The 24,190-nt window shown below is 38.4% G+C and overlaps 1 protein-coding gene across 2 annotated transcripts; it reads right to left on the bottom strand.

Moving 5' to 3' along the window:
• Positions 1-1,036: 1,036 nt before the first annotated feature.
• On the bottom strand, positions 1,037-24,130 carry pla2g15 (phospholipase A2 group XV). Of its 2 annotated transcripts, XM_012962222.3 has the most exons (7): positions 24,006-24,130; positions 23,600-23,727; positions 17,441-17,597; positions 9,004-9,122; positions 8,560-8,658; positions 6,012-6,236; positions 1,037-4,087 (listed from the first exon to the last, which is right to left on the bottom strand). In XM_012962222.3, the coding sequence occupies exons 1-7, from the start codon at positions 24,062-24,064 to the stop codon at positions 3,570-3,572; spliced, it is 1,305 nt and encodes a 434-aa protein (XP_012817676.2). In that variant the 5' UTR covers positions 24,065-24,130; the 3' UTR covers positions 1,037-3,569. The 2 variants fall into 2 exon arrangements, with proteins under 2 accessions (XP_012817676.2, XP_031756573.1); XM_031900713.1 differs by having other exon boundaries at positions 23,600-24,099.
• Between the last annotated feature and the right edge of the window lie 60 nt (positions 24,131-24,190).

Raw genomic sequence — 24,190 nt, 5'->3', positions numbered from 1 at the left:
ATTACACTGTTTACATAGGAAATAATTTACCATTTAAAATTTCCATCTTAAAAGCCATCTCAGTGCATTGTGCTCGAGTCTGAGCTTTCAGAAAGAGCCAGCACTATACTTGTTTCTCCTACTCCCATGTAACTGGAGGAGTCCCAAGCTGGACTTAGATTTCTTACTATTGAGTGCTATTCTGATACCTACTGGGACAGTGGTTCTCAACCTTCCTAATGCCGCGACCCTTCAATACAGTTCCTCATGTTGTGGTGACCCCCAACCATCAAATTATTCTTAAGACCATCGGAAATATGTTTTCCAATGGTCTTAGGCGACCCCTGTGAAAGGGTCGTTCGACCCCCAAAGGGGTCCCGACCCACAGGTTGAGAACCACTGTACTGGGAGCTGCTATCTTGCTACCTTCCTATTGTTCTGCTGATTGTCTGTTGGGAGGGGGGTGATATCACTTCAGCTTGCAGCTCAGCAGTAAAGTGTGACTGAAGTTTATTAGAGCACTGGTCACATGGTTGTGGCACCTGGAAAATGAAAAATATGGCAAGCCCCATGTGAAATTTCAAAATTAAATATAAAAAATTTGTGTTTTTGAAAAATGGATTTCGATGCAGGATTCTGCTGGAGAAGCTCTATTAACAAACATTTTGAAAAACAAAACATGTTTTCCCATGACAATATTCCTTTAAGTATGCAGTTTTACACCCCTTAGCTCACTTGCACTTGAGTCCTCTGCATTAGTAAATTGCCCTTATTGTCCTTAACTGTCCTAGTTACACTTTATCTGAATGGCATTAGCATTTACTTCTCCATGGCTGTTAAATAGGGGTAAGAGTAGAAAAAGAGTGCATTGAACTTATAAACTATACAAGTATATTAAATATATACCTCTAATGTGAAAATAACATACTATTAAAGCTTGTGTAAAGAATAAAATGGTATAATAAATGGTTGTAATGTAAAACAGTATCATATTAAAGAAGTAAAAGTCTTGTGTCCACATGCAAGCTTTAGCCTACATCTGTAAAGGTACCCAGAGTTTACCTCATTATAATATTTATTGAAATATCAAGGCACAAAAGGCAAAAAGATTGTTATAAAACAGAATTCTTCACAGCATGGCACAACTGCCTCAATACACAACTGGACACAACTTGTTTTTGCAATAGATATAACATGGTGATTTGGCCTACATGCAAAATTTGAGTTTGAACATCATTTTCTCCCAACTTCTTTAAAAGTGACTTACTTAATGCAAACAGAAATAAACATAAACACGTTCATTTGCTTTGTGCATTTAGGTTAACTTTGGGTTTAGACTAAGATAGTGAGTAACATTTTATATTAATTTTATAACTTAAATCTGTTAGGATCCCACCAAAAGGAGTTTATAAAGAGTATAATGCAAGGTAAAATGCCACAACTCCTTTTTTTTTTCCCTTGTGTCTAGTGGCGATATTAACAAGTGATTATATGTTTCTTCTGCCTTGTTTTGAAGGCACATCTTTCAAGTAAGTTGGGCATCCAAATCAAATGGATTTTTTTTCTACCCAGTAGATGAACAGGGGAGATTCTTTTTCCTAAGGAGTGGTGAGTAACTGGATGATGTGGCAAGCTGGCTTAAAGGGCACCAATCACCCCTATATTGTTCCCCAACCAGAGCCTGCACTCCAGTTGGGGGATTCCCCCCACCAGCGCTGGCCTACCTGCACCCAGGAGCGAGCTCCAGGTGCAGGTGGCCATCTTGGTTAGCACGCATGTGCACAATAAGCAATCTCTACGCTCACTTACTATGCACATGCAAGTGACGTAGAAGCAGTTAATCACCCTCCTACATCAGATACATGCACATAATTAGCAAGTTGCGGCACTCGTTCATGGTGCTGGCAGTGGCAGGTTTTTTTTTCCTTTTTAAAAACTATTGTTTCCCCTATCTGGAGTGCGGGCTCTTTTAGGGAAACAATATAGTGGTAATAGGTGCCCTTTAAGGGCAGGTTTTAACTATATTTATGTTTATAACTATTCAAATGTATTTTTGTTCAAATAAATTCTCTGTCAATAATGTGTGTGTCTTATACATATTTCATAAAAATAGACGCCTCTGTAACACATGGTAGGACCTGAACAATTTAATGCCAGCCAGGCAAGCAGCTCAGATTGGGAACTCACTTTTGCAGAATAACAAAGAAAGTGACACTATTACTTTTTGAGACTTTGTGGTGAGGAACAGTCTTCTGGCTGGAGCCCCCTGCTTCCCCTGATACAGATTCTTTGGCAGCTTCTTTCCCAAAGCATCAGAAACGGACATCAGGCTTGGGAAGGCAGTTCTAAGTTCCGATAGGCTGGGGCATTGTTTCCATTTGTCCTCAGCCTACTGGAAGTTGATCTGCCCTCAAAGTGAAGCATTGACTACCAGAAGGAAATCAGGGAAAGGAGCGGAGTCAGACTTCATCTGAGGTCAATAACAGGAGGTCTGCAGGCAGGCACGGGATCATGGAGGTCAGGGGGGAGGCAGTGATAGGTTTATTAAAGGGACACTGGCGAGCTTCTGAACTGGAAAAGTGTCACTTTACCAATAAGTGCTGCACATTAGCTGTAATCCACCTGCAGAGTTACTGGCACTTAAAGAGTTAATCAAGTGTTATGCCAAAATCAAGTTGCAGTATTCCAGCCTGACTGGAATTGATTAGGTGCTTTGAGGCCATATTGGTTAAAATACCTGTCAGGTAGGTACCCGCATGTAATAAACGACTAAAATGAGAATTCAACAAATATGTACATACAATGAGGACTTGATAAATACCCTTTATAATATCAATCCCATTTTTGGAAATTATAACCTTTTATGATCTATAACAAAGTGAACATTTTTGTGCCTGCACAACAACTGATGTGGGTTTTAGCTTTTGGTCTGAGGTAAATATGCAGAAAGATTAGTAAATCTGTGTTTGTTATTTCTTTCTCCTACAATGAACAGTGAAGCATGAAGAAATCAGTTACCCAAATCAGGCTCAAGTCAGTAGATATTAAGAAACACATTTCAAATGCCAGCAATTCAATGTTTTCTCAACAATTTCTGTTTGTGTGTACAATTTAGCTGTTAATTGCATGTTTCAAAAATGTCAGCTGCATAGCTAACTTGGGAGATATGGGTGCAGCACTGGTATGAAAAAAACAAACCTATAAAGTGCCAGATGAATTGTGCAAATACAAGATAAGATGAAAAATTATGGTAATTATGGTATTAAATACCAATATCATACTTTTAACAAATGAATGTGTGTGTGGTTTAAATCCATCTTTTCTTTTCTCGCTTTGCTATAATGACTTGAAATTGTACATAAAAAAGCAACGTATGGACTTCAATTTTACATAGTTGTAAAAAATCATATACATACTAAACACGGTTTGAAAGTGTGTTTTTTAAGGATCAGTTCAGGGCAGGGGTGCACAGTTCTAGAATGGAACTGAAGCGACAAAATAGAATTTTCTTTTCCTTGTCACAACAAGTAGCTGACACACAAACATGTGCACTATGCTACCCAATAAAAGCAGCAACTCCAGTTCATAATTTAGATCTCCAGTCCAAACAAAACCTTCTTTACATAAGAGATGGTTGAAATGTTTGACAGCATGGCGATGTGTTCATTACCAGGTAGTTCAACCAACGACACCTTCTGTCTTTGCTGGTTCCTCCACTTTCCACATTGTAAAGCACTTTCCAAATTAACTGTTCCATCCCCTCCCCCATAAACTGTAGTGGGGTCTTTATCTGGGAAAGAATCATATAAGAACGAATCAGGGGTGTCCACTCCAGTTCCATAAAGACAGTGTACTTCCACTCCTGGAGGATTCAGTGAGGATATTAGTCCTTCTGTTTCTTGCCTCATTTCCCATCCATCTTGGAATCCAATGTCCTCGTAAAACACTCTATAGTCCTTTATTGTGTAGTTTTTATTGGGTGTTCTTACAAAAACCTTTTCCTGTGGCCATGTGTTGTTATAAGGGAGCAGCCAATTGGTGGAAACAGCAGACCGCTGCTGGTCACGAATCCTCAGGGAGCTAATCACTGGAATGCGATTATTATCTCCTGAAATACAAAAATGATTTACAGTAAAAAATTTCACAACAGAACTGCACAATTTGCACCAACCACCACCTAAAACCCTTCAGTATATAAAAAAAATCTTAAATATTTACTTTTAAGGGAGCTTCAGTAAAACAGTCACTGACATCAAATGTCTGGCCATCTCTATATTGTCTAAAACATATGACGGCCATCGAGGATGTGTAATTTTTAGTCCTGCAGTGTTGTATTTTGGACACTGATTACACTGTGTGATTGTCTTTGTCATTGATTTGAGTGTTTTTGGTGCACTTTTAAGAAAAGCAAAATGCAAAACATAAAATAATATTTTAGTAGTGCTTTTTTTTAGCCATTGATGTATTTTTCCAGTCATTGTGCTGGGATAACAAGGGGTTTATTTATCAACATGTGGGCAACAATCTATATGTATATTGGTAACTGATAAAACAAAAAGCAGAGACACTTGATGCATTAATATGGGGCAATTGTGAATATAAATATATTGTGAAACATATATTTTTTATAAACCTATTGAATTGTAAAGTATACAAAGACTGCTGTCCACAAGTACCGTCTAGAAAACCATATACAACATATAAAATGCGGGCAGCATGTTGTGTTTGTAAGTCAAATTATCAGCCATAAATTTCAATTATTAAAACTGCTAATTTAACCATTTGCAGTTATGTAGTTTGAAGTAAAAAGACATGTTTTACAATTTAATCCTTATAGAGTTTCTAAAAATATATGCTTTCTGGTGAAATTTTTTTTGGGTTGGGGGGCTTTTATCACACAATAACAGGCCATACTCTGTCTACATGCCATATAGTTGGGTCATCCTATGGATATTGTGTATCATAAGACCTGTGATATTCAGATTTTTATTTTTCCTTAGCATTCAAGAAAATATGGAAGCGAAGACTTTGTGAAAAAACACTTTAAGCGTGCAGTTAGTTTGGAGTAAAGAAATGTTTATCCATTTTGAATTGCCCCCAAAATGTAGTTTTCAAAAATAAAACTATTTTTCTGCAAGGCTACAATTTTATTGTTACTGTAACTTTTTATAACTTCATTTCTATTTAGGTCCAGTAAATCCAGCATTTTTGGGTTCAGCCAAACCCTAAATCCTTCATTTGCCCAAATACTGAACCAAATTTACTTATGGAAATTAGGGTAGGGTTAAATAGAAGAGCACAATAGTCTAAGTCTAAGGCAGTGCTCCCTAACCAATGGCTCGTGAGCAACATGTTTCTCCCCAACCCCTTGGATGTTGCTCTCAGTGCCCCCAAACCAGGTAGTTATTTGTGAATTCCTGACTTGGTGGCAAGTTTTGGTTGAATAAAAACAAGATTTACTACCAAATAAAGCCTCTTGTAAGCGGATAGTGTGCATAGAGGTACCTAATAGCCCTTATTTGGCACCTCCATGAACTTTTATAAAGCTTGTGTTGCTCTCCAAGTCTTTTCACATTTGACTGTGGCTCACGAGTAAGAAAGATTGGAGACCCCTGGTCTAATGATTCAAATTAGCTTGGTCCAGATGTTTGGATTTGTCCGACTCCAAAACCTGCTGAAAAAGGCAGAATCTTTGCCTAATTCAGTGCATACCTACAGCATTTACTCTTTTACCTTTAATTATTGGACAAAGAAAACCCCATTCACTGGGGTGCAATATGTTGAGCATCCCCCTGTGAATGGAATTGGGAAGGTATTTGGCACAGTGTTTACATCAATATGGAATACTGCAGCTGGAAGCTTCTCTATAGTTTACCTTATACCACCCTTGTCACAGAAGGCGGTAATTACACATATACATACACAAAATTATGTAATTTTTTAATGGAAGTTTACCATAGAATACCTTTTTAAGGAAAATATGGTCTAAAAATATGGCAGTACTTGCGTATCACACAATTAATGTAGCTTACCTGAAGCCAGGACATGCAGAGTCTTAGACACACCACCCCATGGTGCGCCCAGAGCAACAAAGGAATGTATATATTTATCCTTCCAGTCCTGTGTTTGCTGATTGAGAAAGTAAAGGGTGTACAAATTTCCCATGCTGTGAGCAACAAGCACCACAGGACTTTGATATGACTCAAACATAGACTCCACTAGCTTGCGAAGAGCCACAAAATAGTCTGAATTTTCATCTAGAAAAGAAATAATGCAATTATATTAACAGATATAAAGTTAAATCATGTGGACAAAGATGTGAACATACTGTATACTGCATCCAATACATGAATCCCACACATATATTTGAATCCCACACCTAATGCTTTGAGACTAAGAGAGGCACACTGCACACTTCTAGTTCATTCAGCTAAAGACATTCTGTCATGATGCTGGTGTATTTTATTGCTACTTGGGACTATGTGAATTTTAAATTTAGTTGCAATTTTATTAAATATATTTATAACGACAGATCCAAAAACAGTACCTGCAGAATCACACCATCACAGCAGTCTACTGGCCTTAGTCACTCCTCTGTCTTTACAGTGTTGTTCCTCTCCTATTCATTGCCCATTGTAGCAGAGTGAATATGCATGACAGTAACCAGACACAAAAGCAATATTGTACTGCTGAACACACATAAATTCAGACTTTGTAACTACCAGCCTAAAGTATCCAGTAAATCTATAACCCCAAGCATCGCTATCAAACTGCTCATATGCCCAAACTGGTTGGCAGTTTTGAATTCTACTGCTCATTGCAGCTCTTTTATTTTTCAAGTGCCAACAAGTCCCCATTTTACACTGTTGAAAGTATGGCAGTAGAGGCAGAAACAAAAATATGTGGAGTAGTAATACATTTGGTCAAAAAGTCAAAAAGAATTTCAGGCAGTATGCTATCTGGAGGCCTAATCAATGCAAGGATTATGTTGAAGTAGCCACAGAAATCCCAAATTTATTGGAGTTGCAGGACTGCTGAAGGTCAGGAGTGAAATCTTTGGAATGCAAAAATTCCAACTTGCAAAATAAGATGAGATGTGGCAAATGTAGGCACCAGTAGTAATGGGTCTGCATCCACCACTTCAGCAGAAAGTAAAACCTTGAGCTGAACCAGCTGTAAATCAAAGAGTTCTGCAAAGGATTAACTGATGACACATCCAGTAAAACTAGGATCCAAGAAGGCTTGGCAACAGAGGGACTTGGATAGAAAGGAGATGGTGACAGGTACAAAGACACTGTTCTGGAAATTCTTTTGGAAAGAATGGGCTATGCCAAGGAGATATTTCCCAGTCTTTGTGTTTCCCTGCTGTTGCTGCTTGGGTTCATGAGGATAAAGTTTAACAAAATGCCCACTGAACCCAGAATACATGTAAAAGCCTGAGGACCTTCTGAATATCTTTTCCTCAGGGGTAAGCTTGGTGAATCCAAGCTACACAGTTTTCTCTCAAGGTGAGGGCAGGACTGGGCAAGAACAGGAGATACAGACAGAAGGAGGATCAGGAACCATTCTGTGGACACAAGGTTCTTGGCAGCCAGTTCATCCTTGAGGGATTCATTAAGGCCTTTCCAGAAGGTAGATACCAAAACATAATTGTACCAGGACACTTCTGCACTAAGGATACAGAAGTCAATAGTGTATTCAGCCACAAAGAGAGAACTCTGAAAATTTCTTATGACATGGATTGAGGCATTAACCAAAGAGCAAGAGGATCAACAATTTCTTAGTAGTTAGCAAGAAAGGCAGCCAAATTATAAACCAAAGGGCCATACAAGTGCTTCAACAACAACCTATGACTTCTCATTTGGTTTATGCAGGGGACAACTGAATCTTGCCTTAATTCAGAAAATCTTGACAGGTCTCTGAATACTCTCCATAGCAAATGGGTGCAGGAATCCTAGTCTTTGGCATGTGAGAGAAAAGGGTCATGACTATTAGCAGCAAACAAAACTTCTACTTCAGTAGGATCAGGGAGCTTAAAAAAAACATACTGGGCCCTAGTATACCCACTGCACCCTATACAACAGAGCCATACAGAAAAGAGCAAGAAGGGACGGAGTATTAATCAGTGTCAACATAACGGTAAATACTATCCAGTACTGTAATCTAAAAATCACTATCTTCTTGTTTCACAGTAAAACTAAAAACCAGTTTATTGAGAAACCAGTGTACCAAAAACTGCTGTTTTTCTCAAAGCCTAACCAAATACTTCAGCCGGGGGATCAAAGGGGTTTGTTTATTTGCATTGGACTGCTGATTGTATTGATAGTGCTCATATGAACATTAAGTAGAATGTGACCTTCCTTTCAATTTAGTTTAGTTCATTAAATTAAATGCCAAGATATTTCATAATTAAAACAATAGGCAAATAGCATGCTAAGTACAATCCCTAGTCTTTAAACTAATGTTGAAAAGGGGGCTATATTGCCCTTTAAGTGACTAAATTAAAACCTGTAGGTATGGGGTTTTTATTTGCTTGAGGTATGTCCTGTAAATATAATAAAAGCAGAAGAACAATCTTACTAGGAGCTTTGCGCCAGTCGTAGGGTGCACCTCTCACATTTTCATCGCGGGTATACCCCCAATCTACCAAGCTCTGCACAAGCGTGTAAAAATATGAACCTGTAGGAGATAAGACATTTTGAGCTGCTTAACATCAATGCATTATATTTACATTTGGCATAAGAACAGGACTTTATATTTATGTTAAGGGCTGCCGTCATTTAATATATGTGACTTATGAAAACTTGATCATTTTGATCACATGAACTCATTTAAAGGTTTAGATCATGTTTCTGGTCTAGAAGTGATTATAGGAACGCTACACACTAAGCACCTTAATATAACTGGAAGATTTATTTTTTCATGTTTATTTAATGATTTAAAGTTTAACATGATAACTAATCAAACTATTTCATAATTACAAAATTTCCATTACTAAATATAATATGGATATCAGTTCCTTACCCACACTCCTTTTACTTGGATCCAAGAATTCCAGGGAATAAGTCTGCCCAAAACCAGGAACTCTGATATCGACTCCCTCTGGAGGAGCAGTAGTTTTGCTTGTTTTATTGTAAACCAACCTAGATAAAAATACAAAAAAATAAAAAAAAAATTCTGTAACACATTCACTACCATACTTTCTTGTGGCCACATGAAAGTAATTTAGAATGAAAAGAAGTTCTGCCTAAAAAAGCAATTAACTATAGTAGTATTTAATATAAACACAGTAGAATAGTTTACATTTTACTTACACAGTGAGAGAATTAACAGATTACAAGGACTCGTTATGCTGTAATGCAACAGGCCAGTTGTTCTACATGAAATATGTTCATGGGCTAAAGTAAACTAAAAGGGCCAGATCTCGACTAGGAGACAAAATAGGCCCTGGCATTCCAAGTACACAGGGGCCCAAACAGCCCCTCACCAACCCACTAAAAATTAATGTCTTTGGCATCTTACAACAGCCCGTCATAACTTGGAAGAACCAATCCTCTGTACTCTGGCAAATGCCTTTTAGCCATTTATTTCAGCAGAAATGTTAAACAGCACCTCTGGCATTTGCCAGAATCCACAGTTTGCCAGTCCGGGCCTGAAAAGGATGATGTCATGTAAGTCCTCACCTAGGTGAGGGGCATAAAAATTGTTCAGAATGCCAAACCCAGCTTGAAGCCCAAAGTTGGACAGAACTGAAAAATGATAGATATAGAAAGAAAACAGGTGAAAATAATTTGAGCAGATGTTGTTATCCACCAAACAGGGAACAACATACTAAAAGTATTTTATCCATTGCAGCCGAAGTGGCAATGTATATCCGAAAAAAGGTTTTAGTTAAATTCTTTGTTCCCTATAGGCAATAGAAGCTTAATTTTAATGCAAGAGGAGTGTCTATAATAAATATTATATAATATACTGTATGGTGTACTCTTCCTATATCTTTTAAGTGTGTGTTTTGACAATTTCTGATGTCAAAGATGTGGGACTGACATGCTGTGTAGTAAAGGAAACTGCACAGAATTACATAAGGTTTTTTTGTTTTTGTTTTTTTTTTATCATTTTTATTCTGCATAAAAATTAAACTTGTTTAATTGCTTTCTCCCAAGCAATTAAATCCCTCAAACCAAACATACAAAGAAAAAATATAAAAATATAAATGTCATGAGTCTTCTAAACATATTGATGTTCAGTGTGCAAAGGATTGCAGAAGTATGTGACGCCATCAGGAAGCACTATTTTGGAACCACACAACCAAGAGGAACACTAGCAGTACATCTAACCTCACACACTAGCTTAGACTGGCAAAAACAGACTTACTTAAGGGAACAGTAATACCATAAAACAAAAGTGTATAAAAGTAATTACAGTATAATGAACTGCTGCCCCGCACTATTGAAAGTTGTATGTTTGCCTCGGAAAGACTACTATACTTTATATAAAGAAAGCCGCTGTGTACCCATGGCACAGGTTACATAGTAGATAACAGATAAAACAACATTATATTTTACAGAGCTTATCTGTTATCTGCTATATAACCTGTGCATTTTCTCCTTTTTTCCAGCTTGAATGGCTGCCCCCGTGGCTACACAGCAGCTTATTTATTTATATAAACTATAGTAGAGTTTCTGTAGCAAACACACAATTTTTACCAGTGCAGGGCAGCAGTACACTATATTTTCATTACTTTAAAGCTCTTTTATTTTTTGGTGTTACTGTTCCTTTAAGTTGCATGCATTAGAACCTGTCGATTTGTGAGTGCAACATTTTGTTTTCAAATATTTTAATAAAGCAGTTTTTTGTAAACTTTTGGGCATCACCCCTACTCCTGATATTGAGTGCGGATATTGAGTGGAACTCTGTTTACAATGAGCAACTAGGGTCCTGTCAGGATTGATTGCTAAAACATTAGTATACCCACCTATTCCTCTGTTGAATTGACCATTAGTGATGGGTATATATTTGACCGATGGATGCTCGATACGGCACTTTGCTGAGGATTTAACATTTAAGGATTTAACAAATCCATTCACCACTTTAACTGTTGTGGATTTCCATCTGTTGGTAGATAAGGATGCTGTGAACTTCTGTCTGTTGGTGCACAAGGATTTAACAAATCCATTCACCACTTTGACTGCCACTACCACAGCTAGTAGACAGGTTTCAACATCATGTACTATGTTACAAGCATGTAATATTTAGAAAAAAAAAATATGTTATTTATTATATGTATATTTGTATATGTAATTAACCAATGTAATGTTATATTTCAAAATTAAATTTAGGAATAAATATATGTCGGGTGAGAGATGTTTCATTTTAATTTTATTTAAAACAATCTAGACTTATTTATTGACTAGATTTTGATGCGGCTTACACTTTTAAATAGCATCAAAAAACAGAGTAAAACTTTGATTGTAAAATATCTGGCTGACCTAGATCAACTACAAGGTCAGATGAAAAGTACATAAGGGATAATAGTCTGTGTAACAGAATACAGACTGCACCAGAAAACTAGGCACAGTTGAATTAGTGCTGTTATAATTGTCCACTGCACCACTGCAAAGATTTGGGAAAATTATTTGGGATGCATTAAAAGAGCCAAATAGCGATGATCATTTTTTGGGCACCTAATTAGCAGTGTTTGAGTGAATTTTCAGGATAATTACCTTGAGTCTTAATACAATGCCCAGAGTTTACCCTGTTTTTATTACTACAAGGGGCCAAGATTGTTTACATAGGTGATGTTTGTTGTTTGTTTTACATTTTTTATAAGTAATTTGCCAATCCCCACTCACCGATCCCCCCGGACACAACAGGGGTGATTTATCAATGCTCGAATTTAAATTTTTTAACAATTCAAGTTTTTTGTACTAAAATTTGAGTTATGGTTCAAATGTCTTATTTATTAAGTGCAGAAAAACAAAAACTTGAATGTAAACATTTGGCAGCTAAAAGCTTGCGAGTTCATATAGAAGTCAATGAGTTGTCCTAAGCAGAGTCAAGCCATATTTTCAATTCGAGACTTTAGAGTTTTTCAAGGTTTTTTTAAATTTGCAAACTCAAAAATTCAAGGAGTTCAAGTTCATTTTATTCCAACGAGTTTGTCATATTAATAAATTAGGAGGCATTTGATTTTTTTTTTAAATCTGACTTTATTCGAATTAGAAAAAAAGCTCTCAAACTCACAACCCAAATGCGGCGCGTATCAGCACATCACCAGAATTGTCCCCCTGATACCCGGAAGTGGCGTCATTAACATAATGCACACTTCCAGAAGTGACGTCAGGCACATGCACAAGATTACAGCTGAAGACAAAAAATACTACCTGCGCATGTGCAAATGCATCAAATGGCGTCACTGAACACTTACTGTGCATGTGAGAATTCGAAAAATCATGAGAATGCTTCTGGGCGATGGGAGAATAGGGGAGAGCAGAATGTGCATACCTACCATCCGGATAATTAGCTAGTAATAACATTATGCTGTTGCCTGTATTTCTACTATTGCTGTTTTTTCCATTCCCCGTGCCTCTGGATTTCCCATATTTCCATCAAAATAATTTTTAATTGGTTTCATGTCTATCTTCTTATGTGAATTGTGCTGCTGCGAACAGCGGTTTACATTTTTCATAATTTTGAACAGTGGTTGCTTTTTCTTGTATTTTTGATTTTCATCTTTTCTATGAACTGTGGAATATAAGTAGTTTTACTTCCAATTTTTTTTTTAAAATAACATGACGTGGTTACTGATGAGATTATGCTGAAATGTGTGAACGTGTGTTTTAATGATTATTATTGATAGGATAACAGTAGAATGGTTAACCACTTGCACTTGCATCTTAAAATATTAAAGCCTAGCAATTTTGAAGGATTCAGACAAACCCTATTTCAGCTAAGCATGACTCTGAACCCTAGCCATGAGACTTTACAGCTCTGCACAACTGAATGTTAAATATTTTTTTACACATTTAGTACAGGGTTTTTCAAATGAGAATATGTAAACTATGACTAACAATTTTGTGGAGGATTCCACCAAATCCAAAAAATATGGATTCAATTTATTACTAGTTACAGGGCCAATACTAGGGGTAGGCAGAAAAGGCAAGAGTCTTGGTCCTTATTAGAAGGGGTACAGATTTATTTAAATATCTGCATTCTAGAGTCACACATCTCCCCACTTACCTCTTATCCTTAAGCTGGCCATACACGCACCGATGATATCGTACGAAACCTCGTTTCATACAATATTCGGTATGGCACCTCGGCGAGGTGAATGATATCGCAAAAAGGCTGCAGATATCGGTCGACTCGCCAATCGGGCGGGTCACACGAAAGATCGTTCCCACCGTCCACAGACCTTCAGGGCTGAATCGGCAGAAGGAGGTAAAAAGCCTATTGTTTCTACCTCCATTTCGGATGAGTCAGCCCTGAAAGTCTGTGGAGGGTGGGAACGATCAATGGTCGCACAAAAGACTGAAATTTGTGGCCACCTTTAACACAGAGTGCGTGCCAGATAAAAGGGATAGTGTAAAAAAGGGTGGGTTATGTAATTTTAGAAAAGAGGGAGAAAAAAAGTAATGAGGCACCCTCACCTCTGTAAAACATTTTCCACATAAGCAAAAATAATAATAAAAAAACAACAAAACACAAATACAAGAGTATTGTAGTACAATGTACCACATAAGCAAAAAACGTAAAAAATTTTTTCAGTTTTGCATATTTCTCAGATACTTTACATGTCTTCTCAAGGTTCCCATTATCTTTTTTTAATGTATTTACTAACACAACTAAAGAATTATTGAGCAAGTTCACTAATACAATTATTTCTGTGTGTGCTATATTGCAGAAAATCGTTCTCATTGAGCTTCCGAGAGGTTTAGGAAAAAATAACACAAGAAAACCGATAAATTATAGACAAATCTTGATCAGCAAAACAGATTTTTTATAGGGTTGTTAGGGCAGACTTTTCTAAATTTGATATATCTGCCTCTGTCTGTTTCATTCTTTTTTTGATTTCCTTAAAATCTGTCTGCATTTATTTATTTTATTGAAATGGGGGCCGTTGGCACTTTTTTAAAGGCTATGGTACAGATTAAAGGGTATAGTGCTGTCCAAGCATTTACTAGTTATGAGGACAGGCAAAAAATGTCAGATTTTCTTTAATTCAATGGCAATTGCTTGAACCCATAACTGCCCCATGTCATGTGTCCAAGTGATTGTTACTGATTTAGGGCATTTTGTCATCTGTCCAGCTTTAAAGGAGAACTATACCCCAAGGCGCTAAAAGCCCCCTTAACTATCACTGCCTTGACCCCCCCCTCCCTTATCACACAGTTCCCAAGTTTAAACACTGTCCCTATCGCTAACCCCTAGCTAAAACAGCAGAGTAGTGCAGGTACACGGACCCTGCTTGCGCATGCACAGTTGAAGCAGATTTCCTGCTACCACCAACTACACTCAAGCAGATTTGTATCGGTTGAGAGACCCAAAGTGTCTTTAGTTGCAAAGTTTTAGCTAGGGGTTAGCGATAGGGAAAGTGTTTAAACTTAGGAACTAGTGCTGGGCGGTATGACCAAAAATTTATATCACGGTATTTTTTTTATTATATCGGTATCACGGTATTTGACGGTATTTTTTTTCCCCCATGCATGATTAGGTGACCACCCCAAACACCCCCCCATCCCCTTCACATAAATATAACTTACTGGCCAGGCAGCCGCAGGCACCCCCGACAGCTCACAGAGCCTCCTGGCAATTTTTCTTACTATTTCCGGGTTGCGCGCGTGACGTCAGCGCGCACGTAACGTCAGCGCGCACGTAACGTCAGCGCGCACAACCCGGAAATAGTAAGAAAAATTGCCAGGAGGCGCCCACACCGGTATGTCGGTAAGTTAAAAAATGTTATCGTTTTTTTTAAAAAAAACGGTGTTCGGTATATACCGGTATACCGCCCAGCACTATTAGGAACTATGCGATATGGGTGAGGTGAGGGGGGTCAAGACAGTGATAGTTAAGGGGGTTTTTAGCACCTGGGGGTATAGTTCTCCTTTAAAATTGCACTTAAATGTGCCACTGCTGTAAAACCTTACCTCTGTTTGGAAATTAAACACCCATGCAGAGTGGCCTATGTATTAAAACAAATGAAGGGAAAGAAAGGGAGCCTGCTGGATATGTCTTTCCAAAACGTCTTTTCTTCTGTGTATACAGTAGAGGAGCCAGGGGGCCAAGTCCCACCCAATAGCTTCACTGTTGCCTCAGCTCCAACTACACAGTGGTTGGCACAGGATATGGTGCTTAAAGAGTTACACATGATAAATGTAAAAGGCACCTGGGCCAGATGGAATACACCCTCAGGTACTGAGAGAGCTAGGGGAAGAATTACAATGGCCCTTGTTTCTGATATTCTCAGACTCGCTTTCATCAGGTATGGTACCTAGGGATTGGAAGAAGGCGAATGTCATTCCTATATTTAAAAAGGGAGTAAGATCTTAGCCTGGCAATTATAGGCCTGTAAGTTTGACATCCGTGGTGGGCAAGTTATTTGAAGGCTTGTTAAGGGATCACATACAAAATTATGTAGTGGAGAATGCCATTATGAGCAGTAATCAGCATGGCTTTATGAAGGACAGGTCATGTCAGACCAATTTAATTGCTTTTTATGATGAGGTAAGTGAGAAGCTGGACAGTGGGGATGCAGTAGATATAATATATTTGGATTTTGCCAAAGCATTTGATACCGTTCCCCACAAACGACTGCTTTCTAAACTAAGGTCTTAGTGAAGTCGTTTGAACATGGATAGAAAACTGGCTACAGCATCGGGTACAGAGGGTGGTTGTTAATGGTACATTCTCTACTTGGAGTAAGGTTCTCAGTGAGGTCCCTCAGGGTTCTGTACTGGGTCCACTTTTGTTTAATTTGTTCATAAATGACTTAGGGGAGGGTATTATGAGTAATGTATCAGTGTTTGCAGATGACACAAAACTCTGCAGCCCTGTCAATTCTATCCAGGATGTGACATCCCTGCAGCAGGATCTTGACCAACCAGCAATCTGGGCAGCTAAGTGGCAGATGAGATTTAATGTGGATAAATGTAAGGTCATGCAACTGGGATGTAAAAATATGCAAGCCCCGTATACCCTTAATGGGACTGCACTAGGCAAATCCATAATGGAGAAGGACCTTGGAGTCCTTGCAGATAATAAACTTGGCTGTAGCAAGCAATGCCAGGCAGCAGCTGCAAGGGCAAACAAGGTTTTGAGCTGTATTAAAAGGGGCATAGATTCACGGGAGGAGGGGGTTATTCTTCCCCTTTACAGAGCGCTGGTAAGGCCCCATCTAGAATATGCTGTTCAGTTTTGGTCTCCAGTGCTCAAAACGGGGCATTATTGAGTTAGAGAGGGTCCAGAGAAGGGCAACTAAGTTGGTAAAGGGTATGGAAAGTCTCAGTTATGAAGAAAGACTGGCCAAGTTGGGTCTGTTTACACTGGAGAAGAGGCGCTTAAGAGGTGACATGATAACTATGTATAAATATATAAGGGGATCATATAATAACCTTTCTAATGCTTTATTTACCAGTAGGTCCTTCCAACAGACATGAGGGCACCCACTCCGTTTAGAAGAAGGGAGGTTCCATTTAAATATTCGGAAAGGATTTTTTACTGTGAGAGCTGTGAAGTTCTGGAATTCCCTCCCCAAATCAGTCGTACTGGCTGATACATTATATAACTTTAAGAAGGGGCTAGATGGATTCTTAGCAAGTGAGGGAATACAGGGTTATGGGAGATAACTCTTAGTACAAGTTGATCCAGGGACTGGTCCGATTGCCATCTTGGAGTCTGGAATTTTTTCCCCTCTGCGGCAAATTAGAGAGGCTTTAGATGTGGTTCTTTGCCTTCCTCTGGATCAACTAGTAGTTAGGCAGGTTAGATATAGGCATTATGGTTGAACGTGATGGACGTATGTCTTTTTTTCCAACCCAACTTACTATGTTACTATGTTATAATAGCACTAATGCTTAAAAAATGTTTGCTCTTTGCCCTGTAAAGCTTTGCAGTTAGTGATTTCTACAGATTAATATCCATAGCCTGAAAAGTTACAATACTGGGACACTGGAACATTTATAATGTTATACTGCCATTTATACCATTTTATTCATGGTACTAACATAAGCAACAAGGGAAGATTCTCATTATGCCACCTAAAAATGCAAAAGCCTATTTTGTAAGAAGAGTAAAATAGTACAAATGTCAGTACAGTCTGTAACAAAATTCACACAAACTATACAAAAACTACACAGTCTGCTGCATTTTGAATTAGCATCACTGGTAAAATCAGCGCATTTATTTAGATCATTTAAAAAAGTAGAAAAAAAGCTTTTGAAAACTTGAAAATTTAATTTAGTACCTGATGTTATCAATCCAGCAGTCAATAACTACAGGCAGCAGCAGTTCCAAATTCAGCCACAGAGTGAAGTAATAATTTGTCTTCTTGGAGCACATGTAATGCACAACTGCCGGTTTATCTAATTTTGCCTCCAGCTGGTTTCCCAAGTCCCCTGGCACTGGAGGTATTAAAGAAAAAGTAAAAGATACAGCAGGTCAAAAGAAAAATCTCAAGGTAGCTTGATAGGAATATTTTAAAGAAATCTTGTCCAGGGAACAGCCATATATATTGTTGCAGCAAGGGTCACAGTTGTTTAAACAGAGATGTGGACCATATAAAAATTCTTACCCAAAAGTCATGTGTGTGTATATGTGTTTTGATCATTGCTGGTTTTCCTAGACAGTACAGGTGGTCAAACTGCCCACACATGGGCTGTCGCCCTTACATTACCCTGTGGCAAAATCACACTTTCTACAGGTGACAAAAATTCTATGCCCTGAGCAGCCTCTTACAATGCAGCCCCCCTTGCCCCGCAGTGATAACCCTTCTCTTGCACCAAAGGTGGGTCTGGGGGGGGCCGCATCCCTAGTGCAGAAAGCGCAATTGTGCTCTATGCACTAGAAGGGTTGAATTTCACCCCTGGTAAAATTCACCTCAAAGCAGCAGCACCCCTGATTCCAATAAGAAGAAAGGAGGTTCCATCTTAAAAGTAAAAGGAAAGGCATTTTGGCATTTTATTGCCAACAGATTAGCCACAATAGTGCAAGCTAGAACGCTATATTTATTCTGCAGAAAGCTTTACCATACCTGAGTAAACAGCCATAGAAGCTCCCTCTGTTTAAGATAGCAGCTGCCATTTTAGCTTGGTCTCAGCAACTTCCATGCTGCAGCTCTAGCTGCTGGTAGCTTAGATCACGGTACAGTTGGGAGGGGGAGAGGAGCAAACTAAGCAGACTCGTGCTTCCTTCTCTCAGTTTTTCTGAGAGGGGGAAGTCAGAAACCGAACAACGTGTACACAAAAGAAGAAAACTGTGATAGAGGAATCTGTGCATCTTTTCTTCTTATGGCTGTATTTACATGACATTTCTGATAAAGCTTACTTGGAAAGGTTTTTACCTTTCCTTCTCCTTTAGGGCTCTGGCACACGGGGAGATTAGTCGCCCGCGACAAATCTCCCTGTTTGCGGGCGACTAATCTCCCCGAAATCCCATCCCACTGGAGAAAATGTAAATCGCCGGTCGGATGGCATACGCAACTGCGCGATTTCCCTGGGATGGGATGGAATGGCAGCCACGTATGTCATCCCACCGCCGATTGGCATTTCAGGGAGATTAGTCGCCCACGAACAGGGAGATTTGTCGCGGGCAACTAATCTTCCCGTGTGCCAGAGACCTTAAAGTGGTTGATTACCTTTAATTTAACTTTCAGTATGTTACAGAATGGCCTATCCTTAGAAGATTTGCAAGTGGTCTTCATTATTTATGTTTTAAAGTTATTGAATTATTTGCCTTCCTCTTATTTCTCTTTTCAGCTCTCAAATGGGGGTCTCTGATCCAGGCAGCCAAAAAATGTATTGCTCCGAGTGTTATTGCTACTTTTTATTACTTTTCTTTCTTTCAGTCTCTCATTTAAGCCACTGCCTGGTTGCTAGGTTTTATTAAACCCTAGCAACCAGATAGCTTCTGAAATTCCAAACTTGAGGGCTGCTAAACAAACAGCTATATAATTAAAAAACTACAAAAATTAAAAAAAGGAAACCAGTTGAAAATTGTCTGAGAATCACTGTCTGCATCATACTAAAAGTTACTAAGTTACAGGAGAACTATCCCTTTTAATGTTTGGAAAGGGTTCTTTACAGTGAGAGCTGTAAAAATCTTCAGAATTCTCTCAGTGAGTCTGTCATACTGGCAGATAAATTAGATAGCTTTACAATGGCGTTTGTTGGCGGATATCAGCTGAGTGTGCTTGCATCCAGGCAGATTTGATGTTTCTGGGTACAGGCACAATTAGATTTTGCAAGCATACTGACGGATTGTCAGCCTGCACTTATACGCAGGCTGACAATCTGCCTTGTTGGGCCTTACCCTAAGGGTTGGAAGGTATGACTTAGATGGGCCTCTGCTTGTTTGGTGATTAAAAAAAAAAAAAAAAGGATGAAGTCAGTCTTGTGAAATAGTGGTTGCTGTTTGCACAACTGGTTACAAAAGCTCAGGCAAGGAGAAACACAACAACATTCACAAAGAGGGAATTAAAAGTTACACACCACAAGATAAATACCAACTTAAGATAGTAAGTCTTAGTTAGCTGGCCATGCTGCACATTGTTAAAGTTTTTTGTGAATTATATGCTGGAAAAAATGCATGGCATTAGGTTCAAAATATATTTGTAAATGATGACATGGACCATTGACAGGAGCACTAATTACATAAATCAGCATTTGGCATGTTAAACTTAATGAAACAAACTTGGTTTATCCTCATTTCAATGCAAAGAGTCTCTTAAAAATAAAAGCATGTCGAGATCTAATAGACTAGGAACTTTAAATCATTCATAATACCACAGTGTTATATCTACAATAAGCCAATAAGGTGTAAAACTGCAAAATCCTATCTTCTTTTGTGCTAAATTTGGTACTGATGATATGATTTGGTATTTATGATGATGACGTTCAAGTGATTTATTTACTTTATGTTTGGATCATTTGTTACTCTATCCCTGGGTTTATGGGTATACAGCAGGGAAAATATATTGAACACATCAACCTTTTTTCTTTTTTTTTAGTAAATACATTTCTAATGGGGCCATTGACATAAAATTTACACCAGATGTCAGTGCAGCCCAAGTAATTTCCCCACTGTATATCAGGACTTTCAGGGGCTTATTTAGGTTCGGTGCTGCACTGGACCTCAGAACACCCCTTCCATTAGAAATCACTACATGCAGAGATGGTCCTGCGCTGTACTGTGCATGCACCAGTAACGAAAGAGCCAGGAACCCCTGTCCTCCCCTTAGTCCCACTGTATTTAGCCACTAGTATATGGTGAAAGGAGATTTTTTTTTTCCTTGCATTTTTTATGTACCATATAGGCTCCAGAGAGCTGCTGCCCTTAGTTGGCTATGTGGTACAGGTATAGGACCCATTATCCAGAATGCTTGGGACCAAGGGTATTCCGGATAAGGGGTCTTTCCATAATTTGGATCTCCATTACTTAAGTCTACTAAAAAATCAATAAAACATTAATTAAACCCAATAGGATTACTTTGCATCCAATATGGATTATTTATATCTTAGTTGGGATCAATTACAAGGTACTGTTTTATTTCTACAGAGAAAAAAGGAAATCAGTTTTAAAATTCTGAATTATTTGATTAAAATGCAGTCTATGGGAGATGGGCTTTCCGTAATTTGGAGCTTTCTGGATAACGGGTTTCCTGTAATTACAGTTATATTGTTAAATAAGTGAACTATATTTTTTTTATTTCTTGATGTACTGTATAGTTAAAGTAATTTAGTACCATAAGTTACACAATGCTTTAAAGTAATTTGTAACAAACAGGGCCTTATAATAAATTAACAAACAAGGGTAAATGAAAGATCCATTGAACATAAACCCGTGACCAAACGTCCATGTGTTTGAGTCCTTACAGAATAAAAATTAGATTAGCGCACTCAGCTGACAAGGGCTTACAAATCTAAATTTACCTTATTAAATTATTTCTGGGTACCACAGCCACATCTAATTAGTTTTATGCTGAAGAACCCTTCTAAAATCTGAAAAGTGTTCAACATCTAGAATCTGGTGAATGTGTGCACTGACCAGATCACCACTTTGTAGATCTACTCTGGATTATCCTGGTGTCTGATGATGATGTGCTGATTGCTCTTGCGGTTTGATGTGCTTTCAGATATTTTACTTAATAGTTCAGTGTTATAGGTAAATAGAAAAAAAAACATCTATTTGCTATTAGAAATTAAAAAATATGATATTTAATAAAGAAAATTTAATAAAGAAAATAACAAAAATAAATTTTTATATGCACAAGAAAAAAAATGACAGTGATGCTCTATATCACCTGAACATGCCAATATGACATCTGTATACTTTAAGGGGTCTTACACACACAAGTGTTTCCTCTTGCTTTCCTTTTCAGTACAGGTATAGGACCCATTATCCAGAGTGCTCGGGACCTGGTGTTTTCCGGATAAGGGGTCTTTCTGTAATTTGGATCTCTTACCTAAAATCTGCTAAAAACATTATTTAAACAGTAATTGAACCCAATATGATTGTTTTGCCTCCAATAAGGATAAAGTATATCTTAGATGGGATCAAGTACAAGGTACTGTTTTATTATTACAGAGAAAAAAGAAATCATTTTTAAGAATGTGAATTATTTGATTGAAAATATAGTCTATGGGAGATGGCCTTTACGTAATTCAGAACTTTCTGGACAATGGGTTTCTGGATAAGGGGTCAGATACCTGTATATCTTTTATGTGTACCACTGAAATCTCTTTCAGGAGTTAACACAGGAGTTAATGCAGCCCTGTATTATTGTGGCGCAGAAAAGCACTGGACACTGATAGAACCAGTGACATAACTATAGAGGAAGCAGACCCTGCAGTTGTGGGAGGGCCCGGACCATGGGGTCTGGTTCTTTATAGCTCTAAGAATCTCCCCCCCCCCACCCCACAGCCGCTCTCTTACCTACCCAACACAAGTGGCCAAGGCGCACAAGCAGGCTGGCACAGTGTTGCTATGCCTTGGATGAAACATAGCTTGCATTCAACACTTTCCTTCCCGCACCACTGTTAATACATTAATAATGCATTAACTCCCCAGCGGTGGAACACACAAACATGGATCCACAGGAGAATGGAGAGAATACAGTTTTTGTGTAAGAGCCTCTATGGAGAGTACCAAGTTACACTATAAGTACAATACTGAATATTCATGGAAGAAACAACAAAAAAAAAAAAAACAACAAAGTTTTCAAAAATAGACCAGCTAGACAAATCCTAAATCTGGAATCTATGGCAGACAAGACTCTTAAGCACAGATAATAAATTCTGTGAATAAATGGATCTGTAGCAAGGAAATGTTTAAAAATGGCATGTCAAAAACTAGGGATACCATCAAAATATTTAGCTAAAAGGGCTTTGTTTCCAAACGGATAGGCTTTATCTTCAGCCCAGGGACACCGAGCTGCAGTTATTGCTGATAAGTAAAATCAGTTTGCAATCTTTAAAGCCTAAATACCTAAATTTCTAGAAGAGTCCCTCATTTTTTACATGATTTAGTATGCTTTCACTAAATGTGAAAACTTGCCACCCCTTCCACCTCCCCTTTTTATATGTGGTGGGTAGTGAAGGTCCCACTGACTGACTGACTGATCCCTGCATTTCACCCCCTATTGCGGCCACAAATATAAGATATATTTAACAGTTAGTTATTAATGCATGCACACAGAGTGGCGTGCAGAAGCCAATCCGCAGAAAAGCGTAGGGCTGAGAGAAGGGGATTAATGCTTCGTCTGCCCTCGCCCTTATACTACGAGCAGATACAACTGGATATATCCAATTACAACTGCAGTGCACACCTATGGTACAGACATACAGTATTTGTAAGACTCAAATGAATGAACTTGTGGCAAACACATAAATCTACCACTCAGGAAGCAGGTACAAATGCCAGTGTTTAAGGCAGTGTTCCCCAACCAGTGGTTCATGGGCAACATGTTGCTCCCAGAGGCCTCAAAGCAGGTGCTCATTTTGATTTCCTGGCTTGGGGGCAAGTTTTGGTTGTATAAACACTAGTTGTACTGCCAAACTGAGCCTCATGTAGGCTGCAAGTCCACATAGGAGCTACCAAATAGCCAATCACAGCCCTTATTTGGCACACTCATGAACATTTTTCATCCTTGTGTTACTCTCCAACTCTTTTTACGTTTGAGTGTTGCTTATGGTGGTTATATATATATATATATATATATATATATATATATATATATATATATATATATATATATAAAATATATTACATTTTATTTAACCTTAATGCATGTTTCATTCCTATTCCAGATACAGTTATAAATCACAAAGTGTGAATACATGAGTAAACCAAATGAGTATATTGATGCAGAAGGTATATATCTATATGACAAAAAAATCAGACAACTTACCAAGTACCACAGGTGGCCCAGGGGAACAGCCGCCAACTCCACAGGAAAAGCCATAGCGGAGGAAGGAGAAGCAGCCAGTGACACAGAACAGCAGCAGGAACAGGCGAGCATTGCAAAAGCTCGTGATCCTAATGCAAACACATGATACTTCGTCCATAACGTAAGCCAGAAAAAGAAGGCTCAAGGAAAATATAGCGCTTAAAAACAAGGTTACACGTAATGATTGTGCAATCAAAGGCAATACCAAGTCACATGATAAACAAGCTCCTGAACTCCAAACTGTATGCGTCTACACTTTTAAAGAAAATAACCAGTAAAAGGAAATTGCTTGTTTTCGCTTTTGGCTGTCAATTTTCTGTTCGCTTTTTTTGTCTTTATGGCCCTTACGTTACGCTGTACAACAGACCTTGAACAAATTGAAAGCTTCAGCCTGCCATCAGGCAGCATAAGCCGAGCAAAACACATCGAACAAAACACGTCTGAAGTAGTTCCGCTCTGTGTAAGAGCTGTGTGTGTGTAATCAGCCAGATAAAACTAGTCTGGGGGGGGTTTGCTTGCAAGCAATGGGCTGCAAGGGTGGGGCTAGTTTTA

The sequence above is a fragment of the Xenopus tropicalis genome, chromosome 4, assembly GCF_000004195.4.
Source record: "Xenopus tropicalis strain Nigerian chromosome 4, UCB_Xtro_10.0, whole genome shotgun sequence".
Taxonomy (NCBI): domain Eukaryota; kingdom Metazoa; phylum Chordata; class Amphibia; order Anura; family Pipidae; genus Xenopus; species Xenopus tropicalis.
Note: the sequence above shows the minus strand (reverse complement) of the source record. Positions and strands in the feature narration are given on the sequence as shown.